The sequence below is a fragment of the Leptodactylus fuscus genome, chromosome 4 (assembly GCF_031893055.1).
Source record: "Leptodactylus fuscus isolate aLepFus1 chromosome 4, aLepFus1.hap2, whole genome shotgun sequence".
Taxonomy (NCBI): domain Eukaryota; kingdom Metazoa; phylum Chordata; class Amphibia; order Anura; family Leptodactylidae; genus Leptodactylus; species Leptodactylus fuscus.
In genome coordinates this window covers 148,639,595-148,665,023 of record NC_134268.1, presented here as the reverse complement: position 1 = coordinate 148,665,023, position 25,429 = coordinate 148,639,595, and the positions used below count along the sequence as shown (strand labels likewise).

Here is a 25,429-nt window from a genome sequence, read left to right as displayed (position 1 = left end):
ATACTCATAAGTCACTACGATTCAGGGAGTTTCAGTCACACCGCCTAGTTCAGTCCAGGAAATATGGTCCATGACCATTTACTTCTTTCTGTTAAATCCACTTTCATTCAAAACACTTTTTATTTTTATTTGAAATCTAGAGAAAGGGGCCATTTCAACTTCGATATGTATATATCCATTTATTTATATTTTAATTAATTATTTTCTCTATTTTTTTTCATACTCATTTGTTGATAAAAATACATGTGAGGAATGATACATAACTTTTATTTATTGCTGTGATGTCTGGTTTATACTGGTGATACTGTATGTCTGCAAGAGACCTGCCAAACTTCTCAGGCTAGCATATTAGTATTTAATACTGCAGACATAACTATAGATGAACTAAATGACACAACTCTGTTTTTCATATTAACACGTTCCCTAGAATTATGTTCATTTTCATTACACAAAGTCATTATAAAATTAGATTTTTTTTGCTACAAGAGAAAAGTTGGTATTACAAAGCACAGGTTATGGAGTAATCAAACCTTTATCTTTCTTGAAGTCCACAGCATCCTCTTTGTCTGTGACTATCTCCTTCATGTTAATAATGCTCTGGTGGGTGAGTTGTCTAAGAATCTTAATTTCGCGTATAGCAGTGATAGGGAAACCTTCTTTCTCATTGTCCAAACGCACTTTCTTCAAAGCCACCATCTCTCCTACAAAGAAATTATTTCACATGAAATTAAAACAGGTGGGAAAACCAAGGCCTTTTTGGGGAGACCGTAGCGGCCAGAATTAAAAAATGCACTTCTGATACAAAATAACTGGCATTAAAAAAAGTAGTCCTATAGAGACAGGCTTCATACAACTGAGGAATCAGAATGTGCCTATTAACATTGGAAATGTGAAGTTCTTGGTTTTAAATTGACAGAAGTAAAAAAAAATAAATAAAAAAATAATGAATAAAATGGGCGATAGCCCACAGGCAGGTACACTGGAGCTCATACTGCAATTTCTATCTTGTGGCAGAAATTTTTGTCAGCAATAAATTTGTAATTTATTACAATTGTAATTGTAACTAAGATTGTCATAGAAAATGTAAAAATGCATTGAATAATGCTTTAAGTGTTTTAAAGAAATATATATATACACACATATACACACACACAGATAATGCTTTCAAGGTAATGCAAAGCTACAACTCCCAGCATACCTCAACAGAAAGTTTAAGTAGAGTAACTAAACTTTCAGCCAACTTTCTTATTTTCTACCAATATTTGTGTTAATACATTTTGTAATATACTTTATCATCACATTTTGTCTCATTTCTATGAAATCCTGCATCTCTATTCTTTCCCTTGCTTCTGTATTGAGAACTGTTCATACATAGTTACTCAATGAGATGCAGGGAATACAGACTTGGGGTGTAAAATGTTGTGAAAATGAGGGTGGGGGAGGGTCACTTCAAACAGTTATATTTCAGATACTGTACAAACTTGCTTTTGATGTCACATGAAAGAAGAGATATCACTGGATGAAAACACAGCTGGGGTTGGGATATTTATATCATATATATTACATATACAGCTACACATAAATATCCTAATCCTGACTTTGTTTTCAACCACTGATATCTCCACTTTATAAGACACCAAAAGCAAGATTTTACATTGTATAATGCTGAGATATAACTGTTTGAACTGACCCTCCCCTCCCCTCATTTTCTCAGCATTTTACACAGCCCGTACTCTATGCCTAGTAACTTTCAGTAAGAGGCAGTAACAGCTCTTAATACAGAATAGGAAAAGTGAAAAAAATGCAGGGTCTCACAGAAAGGATCCAAAATTTGTTAATAAAGTGTATTACAAAATGTATTAATGACACAAATACTACCTGAAAAATACAAGTTGTTCGAAAATTTAGTTAAGCTTTAAGTTTTACAACAGCTATACAGAATATAGACATGCAAGAGTGGTTGGGAGGATCCTCGTTCAAGAGAGACGTGGCCTTCATAAGCCAGTCAACACTGGTTACTTAAATGTGAATTTTAATTCCGAATTCACATTTTGCCTCTAAAAATAGGTAGCTGTGCGGCATCCACAATAGTGTTATATAGAAGACAAAACCTTTTTTTTTTTTGTATTTTTTTTCTACAGTGTTGGGTGTCTGTCTGCATTTACCCCGTTATAAAAAATATTTCTGGATCATGTTTTCCAACAAAAGTGCATACAGGACTTTTTCTTCTGTCAGAAAAATAAAACATGACTAAAGAGAGAGTCCATCATATTGCTTACATTAGAGTCAATGGGAAAGGACACAGACAGTGGGGGCTCAATCTGTGTCTGATACTCTGCTACCATTAATGTCATACTATGACTGGAGACAGCAACGGATATTAACAATGGTAGTGTGAACATAGTCTTATACAGCTAACTATAGAAACAAGGAAAATTTCGTAAAGCAAATTCTTTAACAAGAAATCTCACTGGAGTTTAAAAGAAAGTTTTCCAGGTGTTCAAAATGAATGGTCTATAGTGTATTGTTTATATAGGTACAGTGGGCTGGGCCTGGTACTGCAGCCCACTCCTTTTAGTATGGTACTAAGATGCAGTCCCAGACACCTGCAGCCCCTTCATTCTCCTGCTTGGTGGCGGTTCTAAGGATGAGCCACGTTACCTCTTATGTCACTCCCTATAGATTGTAAGCTCGTGTGAGCAGGGCTATCAGTCCCATTATGTGAATTGGCTTACTAATCAGTAATGCTTCATTTTGTCTGTTCTTTAACCCTACAAAAGTGCTGTGGAATATGTTGGCGCTATATAAATTAAATGTATTATTATTATTATAGGCCATAAATAATTAAGCTAATATATAGTGATAAATTTTGTAGATTCTTACCAGTATCTTTATCTCGGGCTTTGTACACCTGACCATAAGTGCCTTCTCCGATGATTCCAATAATATCAAATTTATCTACACAACGCTTGCCCCAGTCAATTTCATTTTCATGGATTTCACCACAACGCGGACCACAAATCCTTCAAGACAGATGGAAGCAGAAAATTAAAATTCAATCCTAGCCAACACCTGGAATATGAGCACATATTATCAATTATGGATATAGTACAATGTCTACATCCTTGCAGTATAACCAATCTTCAGATGTTTTATATAAATGAATTCTGTATTATCAATTAAAAAGTCTTTATATCCTAAAAGATTACAGTGTAAAAACACTGAAAGAACACGCAGAATTAAACTCTTCATTTACCACATCTAAGCTCAACTCTAACCAAACATCCTGTATGAAGGGTGAGCGCTGAAAAACTAGCACAGTTTCAAATGCAAAACCATGTTTGCTAATATTCAAGCACAAATTTAGAATTTTTTATTTAAAGGAAAACCCGTCACTCACACTTCAAGCAAGTTTATTAGGCAATAAAGAGTAATAGACATGAATAAACTTACTTGAAGTGCATGTTGGTTGCCATATTTTTTTTATTTTTTTTTTATAACATTACATAATCTGCGTTCCAATCCAGGCACCTAATTCTACTAATCTGGAGTGTTGTGTAGAATACTTTAGCACAATTTTCCAATTTTTGACAAACACAAATAAGAGTGTAATTAATACCCTAATGTAGAAACCTGGCACACGGGAAGATGCCATCAGCACTAAAAAGTGTACCTCCAGTTATGAACAATGAATAATGCGTATGAATAAAACAAATTTTAGAATATATCTTAAGGAGATCGGTTTCCTTATACAATTATTAATCTGTTCACCTGCTCCTTATTTTCAACCTGACTGATATGTCTGAGTGTTCAGCCTCACACATAGAGCTCTATGGAGAAGGGAGGGGTGGAGTAGAGGGTGGCAGTCAGCCATGTAATTTATTGCCTCATTCTGTGCACTGGAAGTCTCTACAAGCCTACCGTGTTAAAAGAGCTCAGAGTAGCAGCAGCAATTATTTGAGCATATATTCTAGCAGTTTCAACTTACCCTTCCCTATTCCTTAGACTATTAAGTAAAAGGTAATTCAGATAAAAAGCCAAGTTTAAAGAAAATAAAATGGAAAAAATAAAAATGTAAATTTAGAAATTTTCTATGTTCATAAGATAGAATCATTACCTATTCTGTGTGGTGTGACTAACATTTAACATACATCTACTTAATGCTGCCAACATTTTTCGCACTTTTTTTTTTTTATGATGTCAAAAAGGCATACAAGTTTAGCAGCAAATTTTCAAGAAAATGTCTAAAACCTGCTTTTTAAAAGGGACCAATTCAGATCTAAAATGAAGTGGTTTCAGGGCCTAAACATTAGAACCCTCCCATACCTCAACCTATTTCAAAAGCTGCACCCTTTAAAGTATTCCAAACACTATGTAAAACACGATGTAGTAGTTTACTTTAATTCTTGTGAAAATCCTAAATATTTAACAAATAAGTCTGTCTACACTAAACTATATATGGGTGGGGGAAGGTAGTTAGGAGTTTTATTTTTTGTTTTCACTTTTTTGACACACCCACCACTGTAGCTGTGCAAGCAATCCTTATCTCTCTGTAAGCAGAAAGATAGGGAGGAGATACAAAGTTACAAGCAGCATTAAATCCAGATGTCTTCTATCAGTACCAAAGTTGCTAGCAGCAGCCAGTGTGGAGAAATGCAGGGCAGAACAGAATGGCAGTTTTATGACAGCCCCTAAATTAAAAAGCTGAAGGCACAAGGATTTGATGGGCTGGTCAGGAAGAGCTTAGTAAGATATATTACAATGTGTATTATATTCATCTGAGCTATTCATTTATGAATAGTTGTTTATAACTGGAGGTATGCTTTACAAGAAATGCATTAAAGATTTTAAAAAAATCAAATAAAAATACTACTGTGTGATGTACCATGCTACCTAGGGGTTAATGTGAAGTACATGAAGTACAGTATAAAAGGCTTTTAAAGGCTTGTCATACATGTTTCACACAGAGTAGTGATATAACAAATACTGTAGACTTTAGGCGTTGGTCTGAGCAGGTCAGGCCCAATTCTAGAAGCACTATCTATCTATCTATCTATCTATCTATCTATCTATCTATCATCAATTTTTTGGGGGACTGTGGAAACTTCAGGCATTCGATGTACTCACAAAACGTAGGGGTCTAAAATGGGGGCCAAAACAATTAATGTGAAACGTAAATCTGAATTAAGCAAGGAAACGAATACCTAAAAAACCCCCCCAAAAAACAAAAGAATAAAATACTGCTGTTTACTCATAAACATCAGGAATTGTCGATGACTTAATATATAAGGAAATAAACAGCAGACTCAATGCTTAAAAGGGGGTTTTCAAGTGAACATAATATTTAAATTTGTAGACAATTAAAACTCTAACATTTTTGCAAATTTAAAAAAAATTGCAAGATTTTATTTTCTCTAACCATCTTAGGGGGATCAGTCATTTGTCTTGAACGATTGTAAATGAATAGGACCACAAATGTAGGAAATTTCTGTGGCCTGGGACTTGACAGAAACTCAGCCATGAAGTCCTGATTGTGAACAAACTAGCGGGCAGGAACACTATGTATGTATGTATGTATGTATGTATGTATGTATGTATGTATGTATGCATGTATGTATGTATGAGAAGATAATCCACCCACATCATGGCTTGGTTTCTGACGAGTCCCAGACCATAGAAAGTTCCTGTATTCTTGGACATATCCATTGGCAACAATCAAGACAACAGACTGTACTCACTAATATAATTACATTTTTTGCAGAATTTTATCTATTTACATTTCCAATGTTTGTCTTTTAATCTTCTCTAAAATTAAAGCGGAACTAACCTTTTGGACAACTTTTGATTTCCTAGCAGTAATTGTGTCATTAATAAATTTTGTAATATATTTTATTAACACATTTTGTCTCCTCTCAGTGAAATCCTGCATCTCTTTATTCTCCCCCTTGCTTCTGTATTTCTACATTTTACACAGCTCGTACGCCATACACAGTGACATTCAGTGAGACAGGAATAGCTCTCAACATACAAGACAAGGAGAGACTAGTAATGATGAAGATTTCACAGAAAGGATCCAAAATTAGATAATAAAGTATATTACAAAATTTCTTAAAGACACAAACACTGCAAGAAAATCAAAGGTTGTCCGAAAGTTTAGTTGCATTTTAAATATTGTTAGGTTCATAGGAAAATACCATTTAAGCAAAACAACCATTACGTAGATGATTTTCTCATACTTAGGCCTCTTTCTGTTCTTCACTTGTGTTTTCTTTCCCTCTGGGCTACAAGACAGATCCCCACTTCCAGTATGTATAGGTGGCAGGGGCAAGTCAGAGAGCAGGTGCCGAAGTTTTCTCTCCATCTCCTTCTTCACAGACTTTCCTGGGATACAGCCACGGAAACTAAGAGGCAACAGTAAAAGATGATGAATCAAATAGGTTTGCATCCAAAATGTAAAAACCAAAACCAAGTAAAGAAACTTCCTATACATTGGTTAGAAAGACAAAGAAAGCCGTGCAGTTTCGTTTTCAGCTCCTTCTCCAGTTTCAGTTTTACAACGACTAAGTCAATGGGGCCGGCTCTGTGTGTTACAGCTGGTTCTCCCTCAGACTAGACCAATGGAGGTGTGACGCTCATGGGAACCTAGTGTAACTTGTTTGTTTTTTTGCTTATTTATACTTGTGATCTTGAGAACCCCTTCACTAGATCACATTTAATTCTTTAACTTTTTTCATTTTTTAAATTTAATAAAAAAAAACAAAAACAAAAACAGACAGACATTGTGATAAACTCCAAGCACTGGTTATTTATAAATAAAACATATTTTTGCCTATAGTTTAAGCATACCATAGAAACATCTGGAAAATGCTACGCGTATACAACCCTTTGCAATGTTTATGCCAGTAAAAACGCAGCATACGGACACACTGATGTCATCCAGGAATTTCACTGACTCATACATTTGAATGAACAGACTGAGCGGCATATTTTGCGACTCCTTTCTATGACCTGGACACACAGCTATACAAATGTCTGTATGAGATCATAGAAATGAATGTATATGTACTTTTATCCAGTGTTGCGGATAAGAACTGTTGAAGCATAAAGGTTCTATAAAACACCGTAGCGGCCAACTTTGTGAAAACCAAAATTTTGTGTCAGTGTGAGAACTTTTGGCCATGGCTGTATTTCAGAATCTGAACCAAAAACGGTAGTAAGTTGTGTATGTCATAGTGCCTTCTCTTACCTTAGCAACTTTGATGTCGAAAAGAAACAAAGTGTCCAAGAAGAGACTTATAATGCACTAAATAAGTACAAATTGCTGTAAATCACCCTTATATAGAGTATTACTCAAATTTACGCATATCAAAATGACATTTGCACGCAGATCTACGCTCCAAGACTATGTTCAGTCCTGCATCCTGTCCACAGTGCAAGCTTTCAGTGTTATCGAGTTTGTGCCCTTTGCAATATACTGTTCTATGTTGTGTTCAGCTATCCTATCACACTTACCTGTTAACATCATTTGAGAGGGCAGTGGGAAGAGGTAGTGCTAGAAGAGTTGCTGGTGACGACCCTGAACTTTTCGCCTTCTCTGTGCTTGCTGATGCCCCCTTATGGACCTTGCTTTTGTCTTTCTGACCCGATGCATTCTCTTTAACATTGTCCACCTTGCCTAGCTTTCCACTTGTCTTGGCCACTTTATCTGAATTTAAATTAATGTCCACAGTTGTTGTCTGGACCGAAGCTTTGACTCTAGCTTTCTCAGTTTTTGCAGTAGGGGATGATGCACTTTCCACTTTTGTTTTCTTTTGCTCCTTGGCATGGTTTGCTTGTTGGGCATTACTGGCAGAATCTGAATGCCCTTTGGTAGGAGTTGAAGTGCTGGAAGCCTTTGCTAGGGCTCTCGCAGCCTCAGCTTCCCTAGCCTTTTTGTTCTTGTTTAGTTCTGCAGCTAGACTGCTCTTCAGAGTAAGTGTACTTGGAGAAATGCTAGACTGTCTGCTCCTGGACCTTGAAACTCTGTGACGACTTCGAGAACGAGAGCGGCGTGCCTTATAAGGACTTCTGCTCCGTGATCTTGGAATACGCCTGATGGAGTAAAAAATAAGCTATTAGTACAAAATATAAGTTTCATTCTTAGTCATTTACTCATACATTAAAATGGAAGAAACATCTCTGAACAAAAGATGACATTTATAGCCATACATGTACATACAGAGAACTAGAATGACTTTGATGAACCTTGACTTTTCTAGGGATGTCGTTTTTAACTTTCCATGTTATCCGTATTAAAAAAAAAAAAAATCCTAAAAATCTTGCAGTTCCAACTCTTGCCACTAAGCCTAAATAGTCTGTCACTTCCTGTTTATTGGAGATGTGCCACAGGCCCTGGACAAAATGATCTGGAGCAAACCTTCTCATCTATGGAAGAGTTTTCTAGGCAAGTTTCTAAGACTAACCCAATGGGCCCTTTATTTTAGGAATCATAATTATCCTCAGGACCCAGATCTCCACCAAAGCCCATCTTTTGCCATATCCAGTCTTACACAGTCACTCACAGGAGAGAGCCTCAACTTAGTTTTAATTCCTTCCTATTTACTCCCAATACTTGACAGCCATGCAACAACTAACATCTCAAAATGAAGAAATCCAACGGGTTATTTTTAGGAGAACAAGTTTGGATCTAAACCCACCATAAGGTTGAGGCCCCATGTTGTAGAAACACTTTTTTAGCTACAAATTTCACTGCAGTTTTTTTGAGCCAAAACCAGGTGTGGAAGGAGCAAAAAGAAGAAATACTTTCCATATATTCCCCATTCCATTTGTAGCCATTCGAGGCTTTGGCTCAAAAAAAAAAAAAAAAAAGGAAACAAAATCTCCAACAAAAAAACCCTGCATTTCTGCAATGTGGTGCTCAGCCTAAATGTCATAAGGCCATCACATGGACTGTGTTTAATAGAGTAAACATGGCTATATGAAACAGGCCTAACCAGCTATAAAGTTTACCTACTTGTTATTAATATGGCACATACTTCACATCTAATTGGATTGTGAAGATTATTTCCCTATTTCATTAAATAGAACCTTTCATGTCCTCCTGCACATACAGTTTAATATACTGCTAGAAAGCCGACAGTGTGCGGAATTCAGCTTTCCCGGTATGTGCCCCAGGGTGGGAAATATCGGTGCCATTAGTTTCGGCACTGATCTCTGCCCACTGTCAAAAGGGCATTCCTGACAGTCTATCTAAACTGTGAGGAACGCGCCCCCCCCCCCCCATAGTCCATAGCCCTGTACTGTCTGAGGGGGCGTTCCTTACCGCCCAGAGATGACGCTGAGCTGTGAGGAAGGCCCCCAGTACAAGTCTATGGATGAGTACTGTCATGGTTCCTCACAGCCCAGCTAGACTGTCAGGAATGGCCTTCTGACAGTGAGCAGAGATCAGTGTCAAAACTAAAGGCACCAATTTCTCCAGTCCCGGGGTACATAACAGGAAAGCTAACAGTGTGCTGAATTCAGTGCACTGTCTTCTTTCTAGCGCTATTTAAATCCTCATGTGCAGAAGGATACAAAAGGTGCTCTTTAAGAGAGCGTTCACACTACCGTCGTTGTCCGACAGGTAGTGTCCGCTGCTAGTGTCCGTTCAAAATCTGGCACTGACATTAGGAGTGGACACTAGCTGTGTCCGTGACACTTTTCATTCATTTAAATGGCGATCGGGTGCGTTCTTTTGCACTCCATGCCTGTCCTTCACTGTCCGCTTGTAAAATGTCCGACTTCTCAAGCGGACAGAAAAAACCTACATGTCGGGTTTTGCTGTCCGCTTAAAAAGTCGGACATCTTTACAAACGGACAGTTAAGGTTTCATTCGGTGACAGTGATATTCTGTACCTTATGTTTATATGAAATATGATAGTTATTGTGGGAATACCCCTTCAATTTTGTTAATTGAAAAAACTAAACTATTAAAATTTCATTTTTTTAAAGCAATTTACTCTGCAGTATTTTTTGACATTTGCCTAAAACTTTTAAACAGCTCTGTATATTTTCTTTTGTCTGTATTACGTTTTCCTGAAGACACATGCACAACACTGCCATTTGACCATATGAACATGTGTCATCTTAATTTCAGACAACAACTAAACTAGTACATCCACAGCTGCTCCTCATCTCACAGGCTTTAGCGCTCACTTTATTTTGGCTGGTGATATTATAGCTGGTGTCAGTGTACACAGACAGAATCTGCTGTCACAGGGACATGTATACAGATATATATTTTATATTCAAATATATATATATATATATATATATATATATATATATATATATATATTATATTCAAAACACACATGGAATTTGACACCACAGAATCATAATGGAGAAAAAAAAAAACAACCAAACAAGTAAACTACTGAGGCACAGTACCTGTAATGCCAACTTGTAGGATATGCAGTCACACTATAATGTATAGGGGTCTGACCACTAGTACAAAGTATGTACACAGGTGCTGTGGCCCCATTATTTCCTCTTAATTTTCTGCCGCCAAAATCAGCAGAGGGCATCGGCATTCCATGGTGGCTTTCCACTGGGCCTTATCAGCAGAGACTCTGGAGCTCTGGAATCAGCCACAGAATCTGCGCCACGATTGAGTAATACGCTCATTTTTTTTAGCATCCTGCTGAGATCTCCATCTCCCATTGAAAACAATGTATGACAGAGTCTGGGCCCACTAACTGCAGGAAAATATTGCTACAACTGTTTTCTTTTTCATTTACAAAAAAAATAAATAAATGGAGGGACAATCAACAGACCCCATTATAGTCAGCGGGGTCCAGTGGGATCCATTTGTGTCCATCTCTAAACAAACTATCTTTCTGTTCTTCTGGTCCTGCTGCAGAACAGAAGAATGGAATAATATGACTGTAGCATTACTCTATAATAAAAATCAACGATAAAAAAGTTGCCTATTGTAACAAATTGCCCATGCACAAAAAACTTTAGCAGAAGTAACTGTAAATGTGCCTCAGAAGGAGATTTATAACGTCTAATGTGAAAGCTGCCACTAAGTAATGTTGGATGATGCTGGTCTGTGAGAAAAGCTGCTAGGCCCAAGAATCGCTGAAAAATTCTTCAAAGCACATTGTTTCTTATGGTCTATATTCTCTATAGAGAAGGCTCTACAATAAGGTGTAGCATACACAATACACATCTTTTGTTTAACGCACACTTAAACCTATACAACTTTGGATTTTCTTATTATTTCTTCTATTAATAAATGTTGTAATATTGAATTTTCCTCCTTTCTGTAGAAAATTCTGATTCTCTACTGCCAGCAAAGGTCTGTATACCATGTGGAGTATGGAGGCATTATAAACCAGAACAGCGGCTCACACCAAGATCACAGTTCTACCTGTACTATTTCTGGAAATATCGCTGGTTGAAAACGGGGCTGGGAGCAGTCACAACTGTTTATCAATGTGTCAATCCCGACTTATATTATAATAATATTACAACATTCATTAATGACACAAAGACTGCCAGAAAATAAAGGGTTGTGTGAAAGTTCAGGTCACTAGTAAACTCAGCTTATTCCACAGTGTAAAGAGCCAGAAGCAGAGAGCTCCAGTGTATTGTGGCTGTGCCAGAGTATTGCAGCTCAGTTTCCATGTAAAGAAAAGCAGGTACAAACTCCTAAGTGCCATACATCACAGGGCTGGGCATAGATGCAGAACAGTATGTCAGCCTGGATTCTCTGCTGGTTAGCTCAGTTTAGTTATTGCAGCATTCGCAAGGTTCCAAAAAAGATATACCGTATTTTTCGGACTATAAGACGCACCTAGGTTTTAGAGGAGGAAAATAGGGAAAAAAATTTTTGAAGCAAAAACTGGTAAAATATTTAATATATGGGAGTTGTAGTTTTGCAACAGCTGCAAGGCCACATTGACAGGTGACCCTGCAGCTGTATGGGGACGAATAGAGTGTTTTTTTTTTGCGGGGCCAGAAGTACTTTTTAGTTTACCATTTTGGGGAATGTCTATTGCTTAGATCACCTTTTATTGAAAAAAAAAAAACGGTGGTTTATGACATATGATCTTCTACTTTTATATATATATATTCTAGGGACAGGAGGTGATTTAGAACTTTTATTTATTTCATATTTTTATTATATATTTTTAAAGCTTTTTTTTTTTTTTTTTACTATTTTATTCCCCCCCCCGGGGCTTGAACCTGCGGTCGCTTGATTGCTAGTCCCATAGACGGCAATACAACTGTATTGCCGTCTAAGGGACATTCTGTCTATTAGTATTACGGCTGGTCATAGAGACCAGCCGCAATACTAATACAGCAGTGACAGGCCTGGGAGCCTCATTAGGCTCCCGGCTGTCACCCGAACAGGTCGGCTCCTGCGATATCGCCGCGCAGGAGCCGGCCTGCATCTTTACAGGTACGGGGGAGGCACAGGTTCGGGGGAGAAGGGGCCGCTGATACTGACCCGGCATCCGCTGTACTAGAGAGGCGGATGCCGGGGAGGGATAGACGCCGGGGCCTGAGACATCGCTGCCCTGCCCTGCATGAAGCCAGCTCCCGCTGCTGGCTTCATGTAGGGCAGAGAAGCGCAGCGATGTCGCAGGCCCCGGCACCTGTAATGGCGTCTATCACTTGCCGGCTTCCGCCTCTCTATTACAGCGGATGCCAGGCGCCACATTCGGCCTATAAGACGCACCCTTCTTTTCCCCCCAAATTTGGGGGAAAAAAGTGCGTCTTATAGTCCGAAAAATACGGTATATTTCATGGACAGCACACAACCCCATAAATAGACAGTGTGGAGCCTATTTGGAGAGTGAGTGATGTCAGCCATTACACTGTGATATAGATAGATAGATAGATAGATAGATAGATAGATAGATAGATAGATAGATAGATAGGATATATTTATTATATATGGTATTCCTATACAAGACACAGGAAATAAACTATGCAAAAGTTACAACATGCAAGATACAAAAGAAAAATTGTAGCAATAAATAAAAGGTATGGTATAGAACTCTCTCAATTCCTGAGCTCAGAATCTCTCCGCTGCCATTGAGCAGACTGGCGATTCACGACTAGAGGCCTAAAAGAAATCCCATCACCACTACTTTCTTAGGGCCTGTGCACACGGAGTTAACGCGAGCGTATTTTAGCATAATACACGTGTAAAAATAACACTCCCATTGACTTCAATGAAATCTTTTACACGTGTAAAAAAAAAAAAAAAAAAAAAAAAAAAAGCTTCAAAAAACGCTCGCGTTAACTCCGTGCACAAGCCCTTACTCTGTCTACCAGCTGCTGACCTCTACTCGTCCTTGCCACTTGTGCTGACCACAAGGCCTCACGTAAAGTGCACAGAGCCTTTCCTGCTGCTGTACAATGCTCTAGGTGTTGTATGTACAGAGATATTCTGCACCAGCTCCATATACACAGCATTCTATATGTAATGAGAGACCCCATGCCCCTTTACAAGCTCTCTATTTATAGCTCCAAACCAAACAGAACTTGTTAGAGTAAATTCACACACAGCAAATCTGTTGCTGAAATTTTGCTGACCGGGGAAAAAAAATAAGAATAATAATAAAAAAAAAAGTTACATTTTTCTATCTGCAGGATACACATGGATTTTTGGAAACTCTATTCAACAATATTAGACAGACAACTCTGCAACAAATTGACTTTGTGTGAACATAGTCTATGAAGAATTCATCAGTCCTCGCCTGTGAAGGCAGTAAAGTGTGCTACGTGACATAGATAACCATACAACTAAGGCTATGATCATCTCCTTCCCCAGTGCATGGCTTAATACCAGAATTAATAAACCTTTAATTACTCCAGACATTACCAAAGCAAGTTGAGCTGGTTTTCAGTAAGGCTGGTCACACAGGGTATTTAGGGTGAGTGCCACCTTTACAGCCATAGAGATATATTATGCGCAAGTCTCCAACACAATCTCTTTCAATTCTATCGGCTGCTTTGCTTTAACGAGAACCTTTCACCACCTCCAACAAGTCCTGCTATTTACAGCATTTAATAGGTGCGGCACCACTGATCCCAGCACAGATGTCATTTTTACTTTTGGTGTTCCAAGTTGATAGTTTTGGTGCCAGACATGCTATTTAGGCTCTGTACTGTCAGGATGGCGGTGTCAGGCGGTATGATTCTGAGCTCTCACCCTGGCTTCCTCTGAATCACGTTCCCACCCCCACCCGACACTGCCTTCTGACATTACAGAGCTTACATAGCACATCAGGCATCAAAACTACCTGCACTTGTTTACTCAGAACAGTGGAGAGTAAATTCCAACTGAGCTGGAATCAGTGGAGAAGCACATATTAACAGATGATCCCAACTGGAGTTAGTAGGGTTAACAAGCGAACAGCTGTGGGGAAATGGCATTCCTGGCAGTTGCTCTTCTCTACACAGCTACCTCAGCAGATTAAGGTCACTTTTACAATCAGTCAGTATTTTGGGGTCAAAAAGACAGAACAGATACAAAACTTCCCTTTATACATTTCTCTGTATAGGTATCATGTCTGATTTTGGCTTACAAATACTGATGCTGCATGATGTAACTAGAAGGGCCAGTTAGCTGTCCTCCTGGCTAGTAGCACACTACAACTAGCCATCCGCTCCTTTCAATGATACAATATAGGCTTATTATGGTCTAATATGAGAGAGAAATCCACACACATTCCACATCTAATGCACTCAACTGGGTTATTAAAAACCCATTCACATGCAGCAGAAAAAAAAACATGAATGGACCCAATGCTTATGTGAATCTACTGGCAAAGCTGCAGTGCATATTCAGAACAAACTGGAGCGTCAGTTTTGGATTTCGGGAATATTAAATGTCTGGTTGCTGAGGCCTGGTTCACATATGCGTTCGGTATTCCATTCGGGGAGTCTGCTTGGGGAACCCCCCCAAACGGGATACCCAATGCATTAAAAAGCAGTTAGCAAAGAAAGCACAATGACCCCATAGACTATAATGGGGTCTGTGTGTTTTCAGCACGAATCATGTAGAGAGCAATGTGCTGCTTGAAGTACTTTTCTCTCCGTATGATTTGTTCGAACACCACGTGGAAAACACACGGACCCCATTATAGTCTATGGGGTTTGTGTGGTTTCTTACCTAACCGCTTTTTAATGCGTCTCACTGCAGTAAGCACCAGCACTGACCAAAACAGGGGTCCCCTGTGTGAATGAGGAAGCTCTACTTCTATGGGAGTGACAGTCATGTGCACTACTTGAACACTCACACAGCAGATTTGGGGATTCCAGCAGTCTGACCCCAACTATCAGGCGATTATGGGTGATAAATACCTCACATGGGACAAGCCCTTTTAACCATTTATGAATTGTATGTTCATATCTCCGAAGCAAAACGTCTCCTACAGTTTGAAGTCTCCTGTTGCACCTCCCATATTACAAGAACAGTAAATCCGGTGGCAAAAAAAATTAAGAGTCCATTCACACAACTGTACTAGGCTCAGGCTATTTTTATATGAACAATATTAGGGTTAGTTCACACATAAATAACGTGTGGCTTATTTTGGCACCATTTGACACTAATTAGGAAGCTTTTTTTTTTGGACCTTGCCAAGCTTTTTTTGTAAAAACAGCTTAAAAAAAAAAAAAAAAAAAAAGCCAGGCTGTTTTCCCCTCCTGTAAAGTGAATGGGCTGAAAAAACCATGTCACGTTTTTTCGCCTCCCATTCACTTCTATTGCTTTCTTCAGGCGGAAAACGCCTGAAGAAAGGTCATGTCGCTTCTTTTTCTCTGCTAGCGGAAAAATCTGCTAGCAGAAAAAACAAAAGTTAGCAGTCTACATAGACTAACATTGTATGGAGGAGGATTATGACATGGATTCGGCTGTCAAAATCCTCCTCCATGTCCCCGTGTGAACTAGCCCTTAATGTGTTAATGTGACAAATGTGATTAAAACAGTAATCACATGGCAGCATTAAATGGATTATATGCTTTATTAAAATATTGTTCATATAATAGGATTCCTCAATATAAACAACTTACTAACATACATCATTGTAAAATTTGGCAAAGTTTACCTGATTTACAATCTTAGGGTGCATGCACACTACGTAACGCCGGGCGTGTATGAGAGCCGTACACGCCGGCGTTACAGCAGGGCTGCCGAACACTTCCCATTCACTTCAATGGGAGCGCTCGTAAACGCCGCTGTTACGAGCGCTCCCATTGAAGTGAATGGGAAGTGTTCGGCAGTCTGCTGTAATGCCGGCGTGTACGGCTCTCATACACGCCCGGCGTTACTCAGTGTGCATGCACCCTTAGCCAATCTCTGCAGGCACACGCACTGATGTTATAGAAACAGTGTATATTGTGTGTAAGGGGAGCAGCACATGGCCAGGTGTGCTCAGTCCATGTGTTAGTCAGATTTACCAACTTCATGCTGGGACCGGGACTCCTAGTAGTCTTGTTATCTAGGCTGCTAGGAGTCCCTGCACCCAGTGACATACTGTCTCATACCAATTACAATACAGGACAGTATGTCACTGGGAGGCAGGGACTCCTCGCATCATAAATAACTAGGATGATATGAGTCCGACCACTCCCAGCATGAAGTAAATCTGGATAACACACTTACCGAGTTTCACAGGAGCCACACAGCTGCGTGCTGCTACTCTAACTCCTCCTTTTTGCCACAGCTCACAGAAGGCTACTATGCAGAGGCATTGCCACGTGATGTCAGAGAGGGTGACAGAGTGGTGCAGCAAGGACCAAATATGTGACACACCACCGTGATAATAGGCAGTGGCATACACGGTCTCTATGAAGTTGCTGGGTGTGGCCACATTGACAGGAGCAGGAGTGGAGCAAGACTAAATAGCCATACAATTCATCTCTGAGCTCGGTCCCAATGAGCTGGAATAGGGGACGGGGTTGTACATATATTTGCTTTCCAAACGTGCAGGTGCTGCTGTGACATTTCGTGTGCAGGCAGCTTGCAAACGAAACATCACAGATGTGGTCATGTGACCCGAAGCTAAATCAGGTAAACAACACTGAATTTTAACGATGTATATTAGAAAATTGTTTATATTAATAAACCAGATAACCCCTTTAAAAGAGGTGGTGCAGGCTAAAAAAATTCTTTGAAAATTAAGAGGAAAGGGAGGTGAAAAACCCCCCAATACTCATACTCACCTGTCCCCGATGCTCTGGTGTCATCCCAGCGTGATCCAGTCGTGCTACTTAGCTATCTTCTTTTACCGGAAGACCTCGCCAGCTGTGACGTCCCGTGTCACTTCCACTGAGGACACTGATTGGTCTCAGCAGTCACATGTGGCGGGACTTACCACCGGAAGAAAACAAGAGAGCTGCAGGTCTGGACTGAGCTGGGAGACACCAGAGCACCAGGGACAGGAGAGTGTGTTGTTGGGTTTTTCCCTTCCACTTCCCCTAATGTATTTAAAAAAAAATAAAAAAAAAAAATTGCTTGCTCAACCCTTTTAAGCTGAATTCATTTCAACTTGGCCATTCACATGAAGTGTTTTAATGGGCCATCAAAAAAAAATAAGCCACATCCTTTTTTTTACCAGTTTTCCCAGATCCTTCAATAGTGCGAGTGGTATCTGTGAAAGTCGGGGCCACAAGGATGTTTTGTATCACAGTCATGTGAATGGCACCTTGATACTGTATGGTTGCTGTAATGGATCTCACTGTACCCGGCCTCGTGGTTGACCAGTCATGTCAATAGCCACAAGGCATTGGGTACTGTCATTACGTTCTAGCAACTAAGAAAAGAAAACGGGGGGTGTTATTGTCTGGACCCCGCTGGTTAGAGATTTAGGACACATCCTAGACGTGCTTCTTTGTTAGGTGGATTTTATGAAGCAGTCCAGGCCTTTCTGGGAAAGCTGGGTGAGACGGATCAGGCCAAGTTGAGAGGTTGAAGACTTGTCACATTCCCATAGCAGGGTTTCTGCGGCCCTATTCACACGCAGTGGAATAAAACACACAGCTTTCTGGCCAGGCCACAATCCCGGAGAATAGGAAGCATGGAAAAGCCACAGATTATCCCCAGTGCATGATAATGTGGCTAATCCTCATGTGGATCTAGGAAACCTCCTCAGGAGAAAGCCAGTTGTCAGCCTTGGAGATCTGCCACAGATCCTTCACTAAAATACACAAATCCTCCAACATGTGAACTTGGCCTTTGCCTGCTGTAACAGGTGCGCTCACTCAGCTTTCCCAGCCACATCTGCCACTCAGAAAGGTGGAGAAACCCTAATAGCTGTCACTCAGCTTTCCCACATTCAGACAGATGCCGGCAGAGCACGGGCTGTCTCATTATTGGGGTCAGGTCGCCCTGATGATATAATAGGGTTTCTAGTCTGTGCCCACTGGGCTGCCACTTACCTGGTAACCGGGCTGTAAGGGCTGCGGGACCGGCGCCGGGCTGGTGGAGACGAGTTGTCTGTTCTGTCAAACCCGCCATAGTTGGGGGAGCGGCGGCTTGCTCGGTGGCCGCTGTAGCCTGGACTGGGTGAACGGGCCGGGCTGAGAGATTTCTTGCGGTGGTTCCCGGGAGAAGCCGCCCTATAAGCTCGGTCCCCTCTATAGGCCTTGGGCGGCTGCTTAGTGTGCGCCGCGGCCTCCTCTCGCTTAGGCCTGTATGAGGCCGCGGCCCTGAGTTCAGACCTCTTCGTCGCCTCCTCCTGAGGCCTCCAGGTCGGGGCGAGCAGCAAAGGCTCCGGGAGCAACAGGTTTCCAATCCCCAGTCTACTCCTCCTATCGTCGGTGCGGCCTGCACCGCTTCGGGCTTCTTCCCTACGCCGGTGGCCGGACTCCTGCCTGCGGGAGCCCCTCTTCCTTCTACTGTTCCTGTCAGCGTCCCCGGCCTGTCGTAGTAGAGACAACGGGGCCTGGTGCAGTCCAGGAGAGGAAGGGCATCTATCCGAGGCAGGGGATGGGATGAGGCCTAGTCCGAGCACCGGAGGAAAGGGATTCCCGGGGCCTTGCTCGCCCCCTGACAGCGCGCCCTCGGACAGGGAGCTCACGTCGTCGTACTCCACCGTGCTGGCGGCCAGCGCCCCGACCCTCCTGAGCATGTCCCTCCTGCGGTCTTTCGGTCGCTTCTTCCTGCCGCGGTGGTGTTTCCCAGGCCGGCGAACAGCCGGGACCTCTCCTTCCTCCACTAGGCCCATGCTAGTGGCTAGCGCCTCCTGTTCCCGCAGCCTGTGCCTCCTTCTCCTGTGCCGGTCCTTCCTCCGCCTTTTCCCTGAGGAGTCCCTAGGCCTCTGCTGGTGCCCGGATACTGACGAGGCCGCTGAGGAGGACGTGGAGAGGGCCGGGCCGGACGGCTGGGTGAGCGCTGAATTTCCCGGCATCGGGGGGCACAGAGGAGAGAACATCCCGGCTACACCTCCCCCTGCGCCCCCTGCTCTCGCTCTCCTACGTGCTGTGACAGCCCGGTGCTGTCTATAACTTTCCGTCTACCTGTTGTGGCCTGTGCCGAGGAGTGTGCGGCTCAATAAGTTACTCAATGGATCCCGGCGGCGTCGCTGCTCTCCATAAAGTCATAAAACCGCCTCCCCATAGACAGGACGACAGTGCGGGCAGGAAATCACTAGGTGTCCTTTAAGAGCAGAGTGGCAGTGCCCTTGTAGTCCACAGCCCATGATCGGCTTCTCCAGCCATAGACGACGCACGATAATCCCGACAGCTCGGCTCACTTTCCCAACTTCCTATGTGAGGTGAAGCTAGAGGCAAAGTCTCTTCATGGTGCACAACTAGTGATTGGCAGCTGCCCAGGAAGCGAAGTCATTACCCAGGCCTGAAACAAGGAAGTAGAGCCGGCTCCATGGTCCTCAGCACATCCACATACACACATACACCTCCCACCCCAGCACATGGCAGGGAGGGGACTGCTCGTCACACAGCGGGGCTTGGCTCCTGGAAGTGGCATAGAAGGCACTTAGCACTACTTTACCCGGGGTACTGGTGCCAGTCCCATCACATCTGCCCCTCCTGCCATTCTCTCTGATTCCTGCTACTGCTTTCATTTCATCAAAACATTCCCCTATGGGGTAGAAATGGGGTGTGATAAGAAGAGCTCTAATCTACTGAAAGGGAATTTTACCAATATTTTATCCTTTAATTACAAATACAAAAATGAGCCAAAATACCACAAGGGGAATACAGTTGTCTAACACAACATATTCCTCAGCTCTGTACACCGAATATAATGGCTATCAAGGGCAGATCTACCACCATAACACCCATAGCAGCTGCTATGGGGCCTGTGACATTAGGGGGCCTGGCCCACTGCTTTATTTTTGTTTTGTTTTCTAATATACTCACTTGTTCCGGTTCCTGCTCACTGCCATCTCTACCTTTAGCATCCAGTGGGCACTGCACATGTCGCTGCCTCAACCTCGTGACACTGTTCACAATAGGGATGTAATATGCCCCAGAGGCTGAAAGCAGAGGAGGTGTAGAGCAGGAGTGGGGTGGGTAAGCGACTATCAGCCATTACCTGCTGGAGGAGGCCTAAAGTCACTCTTAGTGACCAGTATGTTATGTGGGGGCCCTTACTGTATGGGGGCCTGTAAAGTGGCAGTAAAGTAGGGAACTACTCTATGTGGAGGGAGCAGTAAAGGAGGCAATATATTGTATGGGGTGGATAACTGTATGGAGGTCAATAGAAGTGGCAATATACCATGAATGGGGTCAGTAAAGCGTGTGTTATACTGTGTGGGTCTGTGGAGGCCAGTACAATACGGTTTAATACTGTTGGGGGGGGGAATAGTTCCTAGTTACCCCACTGATCCCTATCATCAGTCTTTTTCCCTAATGGGTCTAAGGGTATCAGAAAAAGTCTAGTGAGTATTTGTCTGCAAGCGAGCTAACAAGTGTTGGTAGTGGTCTCCCACTGAATACTGGAAGGAGGATTTTTTTTTTCCATATGATAAAATGCTACGTGAACATATTTTAAAACTTTAAAGGGGTTATCTAGTTTAGAAAAGTCATCTTCAAATATTCATTCCATTAACTCCCTTATATTGAACCAACATAACATACGTAGATTGTTATCACTCATAACAGTCCTTGACTCCATTGCGAATCTTGAGTACCCAGAGGAAACCCACACAAACATGAAAAGAACATACAAGCTTCATACAGATGTTGCTCTGGCTCAGACCCTGGAATCCAGCACTATAAGCCAATAGTACTAACTGCTAAGCCATCGTGCTGAATTCCATTCAGGATCTTCATCTTGTGAAGGATGATAATAAAAAGTATCTCTCATACTGGACAACCTGTCTTGTCCTGCAATATACAAAGTATCCATTGGTTTAACCCCTGCCCGCCACAGGCATCATTTTCGACTGTTCCCCCCTCCCCCCCTTCAAACCTTATGTTTTTAACCCCTTCCCGCCAATGGCATTTTTTGATTTTCGTTTTTGACTCCCCTCCTTCTAAACCCCATAACTTTTTTATTTCTCTGCCCCGAGCTTTATGAGGTCTTAATGTTTGCGGGACAAAATTTTCTTCATGATGCCACCATTATTTATTCTGTATAATGTACTGGGAAGCTGGAAAAAAAAAATTAAGAATGGGGTGGATTTGAGGAAAAAATGCATTTCTGCGACTTTCTTACGGGCTTCAATTTTACGGTGTTCACTGTGCAGCCAAAATGACATGTCCACTGTATTCTGTGATTCACTGCGGGGATACCAAATTTATATGGTTTTATTTATATTTTAACCCCTTAAAAAATCCAAAACTGTGTTAAAAAAATTTTTTCTAAAAGTTGCCATATTCTGACACCCATAACTTTTTTATTTTTAGACGTCCATGTACGGGGACGCATAGGGCGTCTTTTTTTGCGGGGCTGGGTGTACTTTTTAGTTCTACCATTTTCGGGAAATGCTATTGCTTTGATCACTTTTTATTCTAATTTGTATCAGAATCAAAACAATGAAAAAACGGCGGTTTGGCGCTTTTGACAATTTTTTCCGCTACGGCGTTTACCATACAGGAAAAATATTTTTATAGATTTGTAGAGAGGGCGATTTCGGACACAGGGATACCTAACATGTATGTGTTTCACAGTATTTAACTATTTTTATATGTGTTCTAGGGAAAGGGGGTGATTTTAATTTTTAATACTTTTTTTTAAAAAAAAAAAAATATTTATTTTACTTTTTTTTTTTTTTTTTTTGCATTTATTAGATCCCCTAGGGGTCTTAAATGGTAGCCCCCTTGTGCCACTGGTAAAATGGCACCTCGGTCTGCTTTGACTGAGGCACCCAAGGGGTTAATGCCCGCAATCAGTGTGGGCACTGATCGAGGGCATAAGTGCCAGGTGTTTGCTGTATAAAACATCAGACACCCAGCGGCTATGGCAGCTGCCGGGAAAGGGTTAAAGGTGTTGTCAAGTTTCAGAAAATAAATGCTATTGTTTGTATAGTGAAAAGTTATGCAGTTTTCCAATATACTTTCTGTATCATTTCCTTGCAGTTTTATAGGTCTCTGCTCACTGTCATTCTTCTTTAGTTTCAGTGGATATAAAGCAGTCCATAGCCATGTGATGTGCAAAACCATAGTATATACCTCCAGTAGTCTTGTTTGTGAACAGCTTGAGTAATGGCCTGTTTGTACACAGCAATAATTAGTCGGATGTGCTTGATAAATTATTATTTACCTAACAGATCATGTAAGGATTGATAGCAGGCAACAAAAAAATATTTTGTAAGATCCATGGTATGGTAGGTCTTCTGGAAGCAAAGGATGGTGTGCTTTGTAACTGGAATTCAGGTATTATACTGTGGGAGGAAGAGCAAGAGTAGTAAAGATGAAAACCAACATGACCAAATCCTCCTGTTTTTAGCTATGACTAGAGTTGAGCAGATTTGAATGATTCATGCGGGCAGTGCGCGTGAAGCACATGGACCCCATTATAGTCTATGGGGTCCGTGTGCTTCAACTGCACAGCGCTTGCAGTTGCGCTTGTATTCCGTCAGGGAGGGTCCTCATGCGGACTCATTCCGGACGGAACACATCAGCATGTGTGAACCAGCCCTAAGACAGACATGGGTTCATTCATCCATTTTGTTCTATGTCTTCCATGTTTTAACATTTGAATGAACTTCCTTGGCTTTTAGAAGTAGAATTTTCTGTAAATGTTAATTAGTACAGTTTCCCATCAGAATATCTTGAGAAACCTTGAAGCCTTTGAGAGTGTTCTAATACTCCCTATTCCTGGCAGGACATGGTGATAACAGTAGGCCTCATTAAAATTGTTTTGTGGAGCATTCTCAGAGACTACTGGTTATAATGAGTAGAATGATTTAATGTTGTCAGGTGTTCAAGATGGCGGACACAGGTATACATGTGTTAACGTCCGAGTGCATGTACTTGTCATATGTAAACACCCATTATATTCTCTGACCAATTATAATACATATTCATATGTGATGTATTTTGTGACGCTTAAGCTGGCATAAAGCCATTATTTCTCTTTATAATCCAATGCAAGCTAGCAAATAAACTGAGATTTTTACTTTGGAACAGAACCAATTGTCTGTGTCTCCTTATATCTCCCGAGCGGTCAATACTTCACCACACTTTCCTTTAATTCGGCACCTCACGGCATACTCGGAGATTGAAATAGTTGGGGTATTTCCCCGACAGCGGTAATCAGTTTTATTTGTGGTTTTCAGGCAATTGGGAAACGCAGACTTTACAAAATAAACTCCTCAGCCGTCCGGCCACTACGTACAGCACAAATGTATCCCTAAAGGAAGCTGAGCCTACTGCAAAGCATCTTAACACTAGAAGACCCAGAGAGGGGTCATTTAACATTTCTACCTTTGGAACCCAGAGACCTGAAGGATTGACTTGAAGGATTTAAGCAAACACCTATAATCCCAGTCTATTGTTCTGTAATTAAGGCCATTACTGTCACACCACAGGAGCTTGTTTTCCATTGAGTTTAGCCATTTAGTTTCTAGTTAGTTCTATTCAGTTTATTGTATTTGATAATATAAAGACTATACATATTGTATAGTTTAGTTTTATTTGAGCAAAAAAGCACTGAAACAATGAATCATTTTTTAGATATTTAAATAGAATCAGAAATTTTAGAGCAAGGTACAGCTGTGAGTAATAACCACAAACATTTGTCTAAGGCAGGGGTAGGGAACCTTTGGCTCTCCAGCTGCTGTGAAACTACAACTCCCAGCATGCTCCATTCACTTCCATGGGAGTTCCCAGAACAGCAGAGCCAGTATGCATGCTGGGAGTTGTAGTTTTGCAACAGCTGGAGAGCCGTACGTTCCCTACCCCTGGTGTAAGGCTCAAGCACACTAGCGAAAAAAAATGCCAATGTATTTTCAATGGCACCGAGCACACCTGCGATTTTTTTTCCATAGGTGCGATTTTCCAGCGATTTTTTTTTTTTTTTTTTTTTTTTTTTTTTTTTTTGTGCGATTTTTTTTTTTGTGCAAAAAAATTCCAGAGGAGTCCATGTGACCAATGGTACTGATCGCAAAAGTACCTGCGTTTTTTTTTCGCGATTCTTTTTTTTCTGCAACCATTGTCTTGAATCTAAATATACAAAAATGTAAATATACAAAAGAACAACTGTTATTTATATGTGATGGATTTACACTATTCAGCGCAAATGAGAACGTAGCCTTACAGCAAAAAACCCCCAAAAACATTGTATCCATTGGCTCTTCTTTCCATGAACAAAAGAATCAGTCAGGCCTCAAGATCCTTATCTCCTCTGTTATCACATATTTTGTCTGGGGGGGGGGGAGGCAGGAGGACCACATACCCCTGTAAGGCCTCAAGCACACTAGCGATTTTCCAGCGTTTTTTTTTTTTTTTGTGCGAATTTTTTCGTGCGAAAAAAAATCCCAGAGAAGTGATCTAAATGACCAATGGGACTGATCGCAAAAGTAGCGCAAGTAGCTGCAATTTTTTTTGCGATTTTTTTTTTTTTTTCTGCACCCATTGTCTCGAATCTAAATATACAAAATCTAAATATACAAAAATGTAAATATACAAAAGAACAACTATTATTTGTTTCCATGCTTTTATTTTTGCTATGAAAATAATAGAAAAAATACAAGGAATAAAACAATTCCACACATATTTACAATAGGCTGCTGTGGGGGGCTGCGTGTGTGTGAGTAGCATGTCCTTCTTGTGACTAGCATTTCAGCACTCACTCAGCAGTCTGTCTGCACTGTCGGAACATACCTGGCACTGCCTGGGTATGTCCCTGGTACATTTTCCACACGTGTATTTGTAGCAGTCAACACATCTCTCAGTTGCACAATTGTTCGTGCATCGATGGTTGACCTGACACTTCACCCTTTTGCCAGGGCTGGGTGTG

At 41.1% G+C, this 25,429-nt stretch overlaps 1 protein-coding gene across 1 annotated transcript in view; it reads right to left on the bottom strand.

The window, feature by feature from the left end:
- Window positions 1-19,923, bottom strand: part of CDK13 (cyclin dependent kinase 13) — a 33,620-nt gene extending 13,697 nt beyond the window's left edge. The window contains exons 1-5 of the mRNA XM_075271177.1: window positions 18,439-19,923; window positions 7,513-8,091; window positions 6,237-6,401; window positions 2,884-3,023; window positions 531-701 (exon numbers count right to left, since the gene is read on the bottom strand). Of these exons, the coding sequence (XP_075127278.1) occupies window positions 531-701; window positions 2,884-3,023; window positions 6,237-6,401; window positions 7,513-8,091; window positions 18,439-19,433 (2,050 nt within the window). The 5' untranslated portion in view covers window positions 19,434-19,923. The remainder of the gene's footprint in view (window positions 1-530; window positions 702-2,883; window positions 3,024-6,236; window positions 6,402-7,512; window positions 8,092-18,438) is intronic.
- Window positions 19,924-25,429: the final 5,506 nt, after the last annotated feature.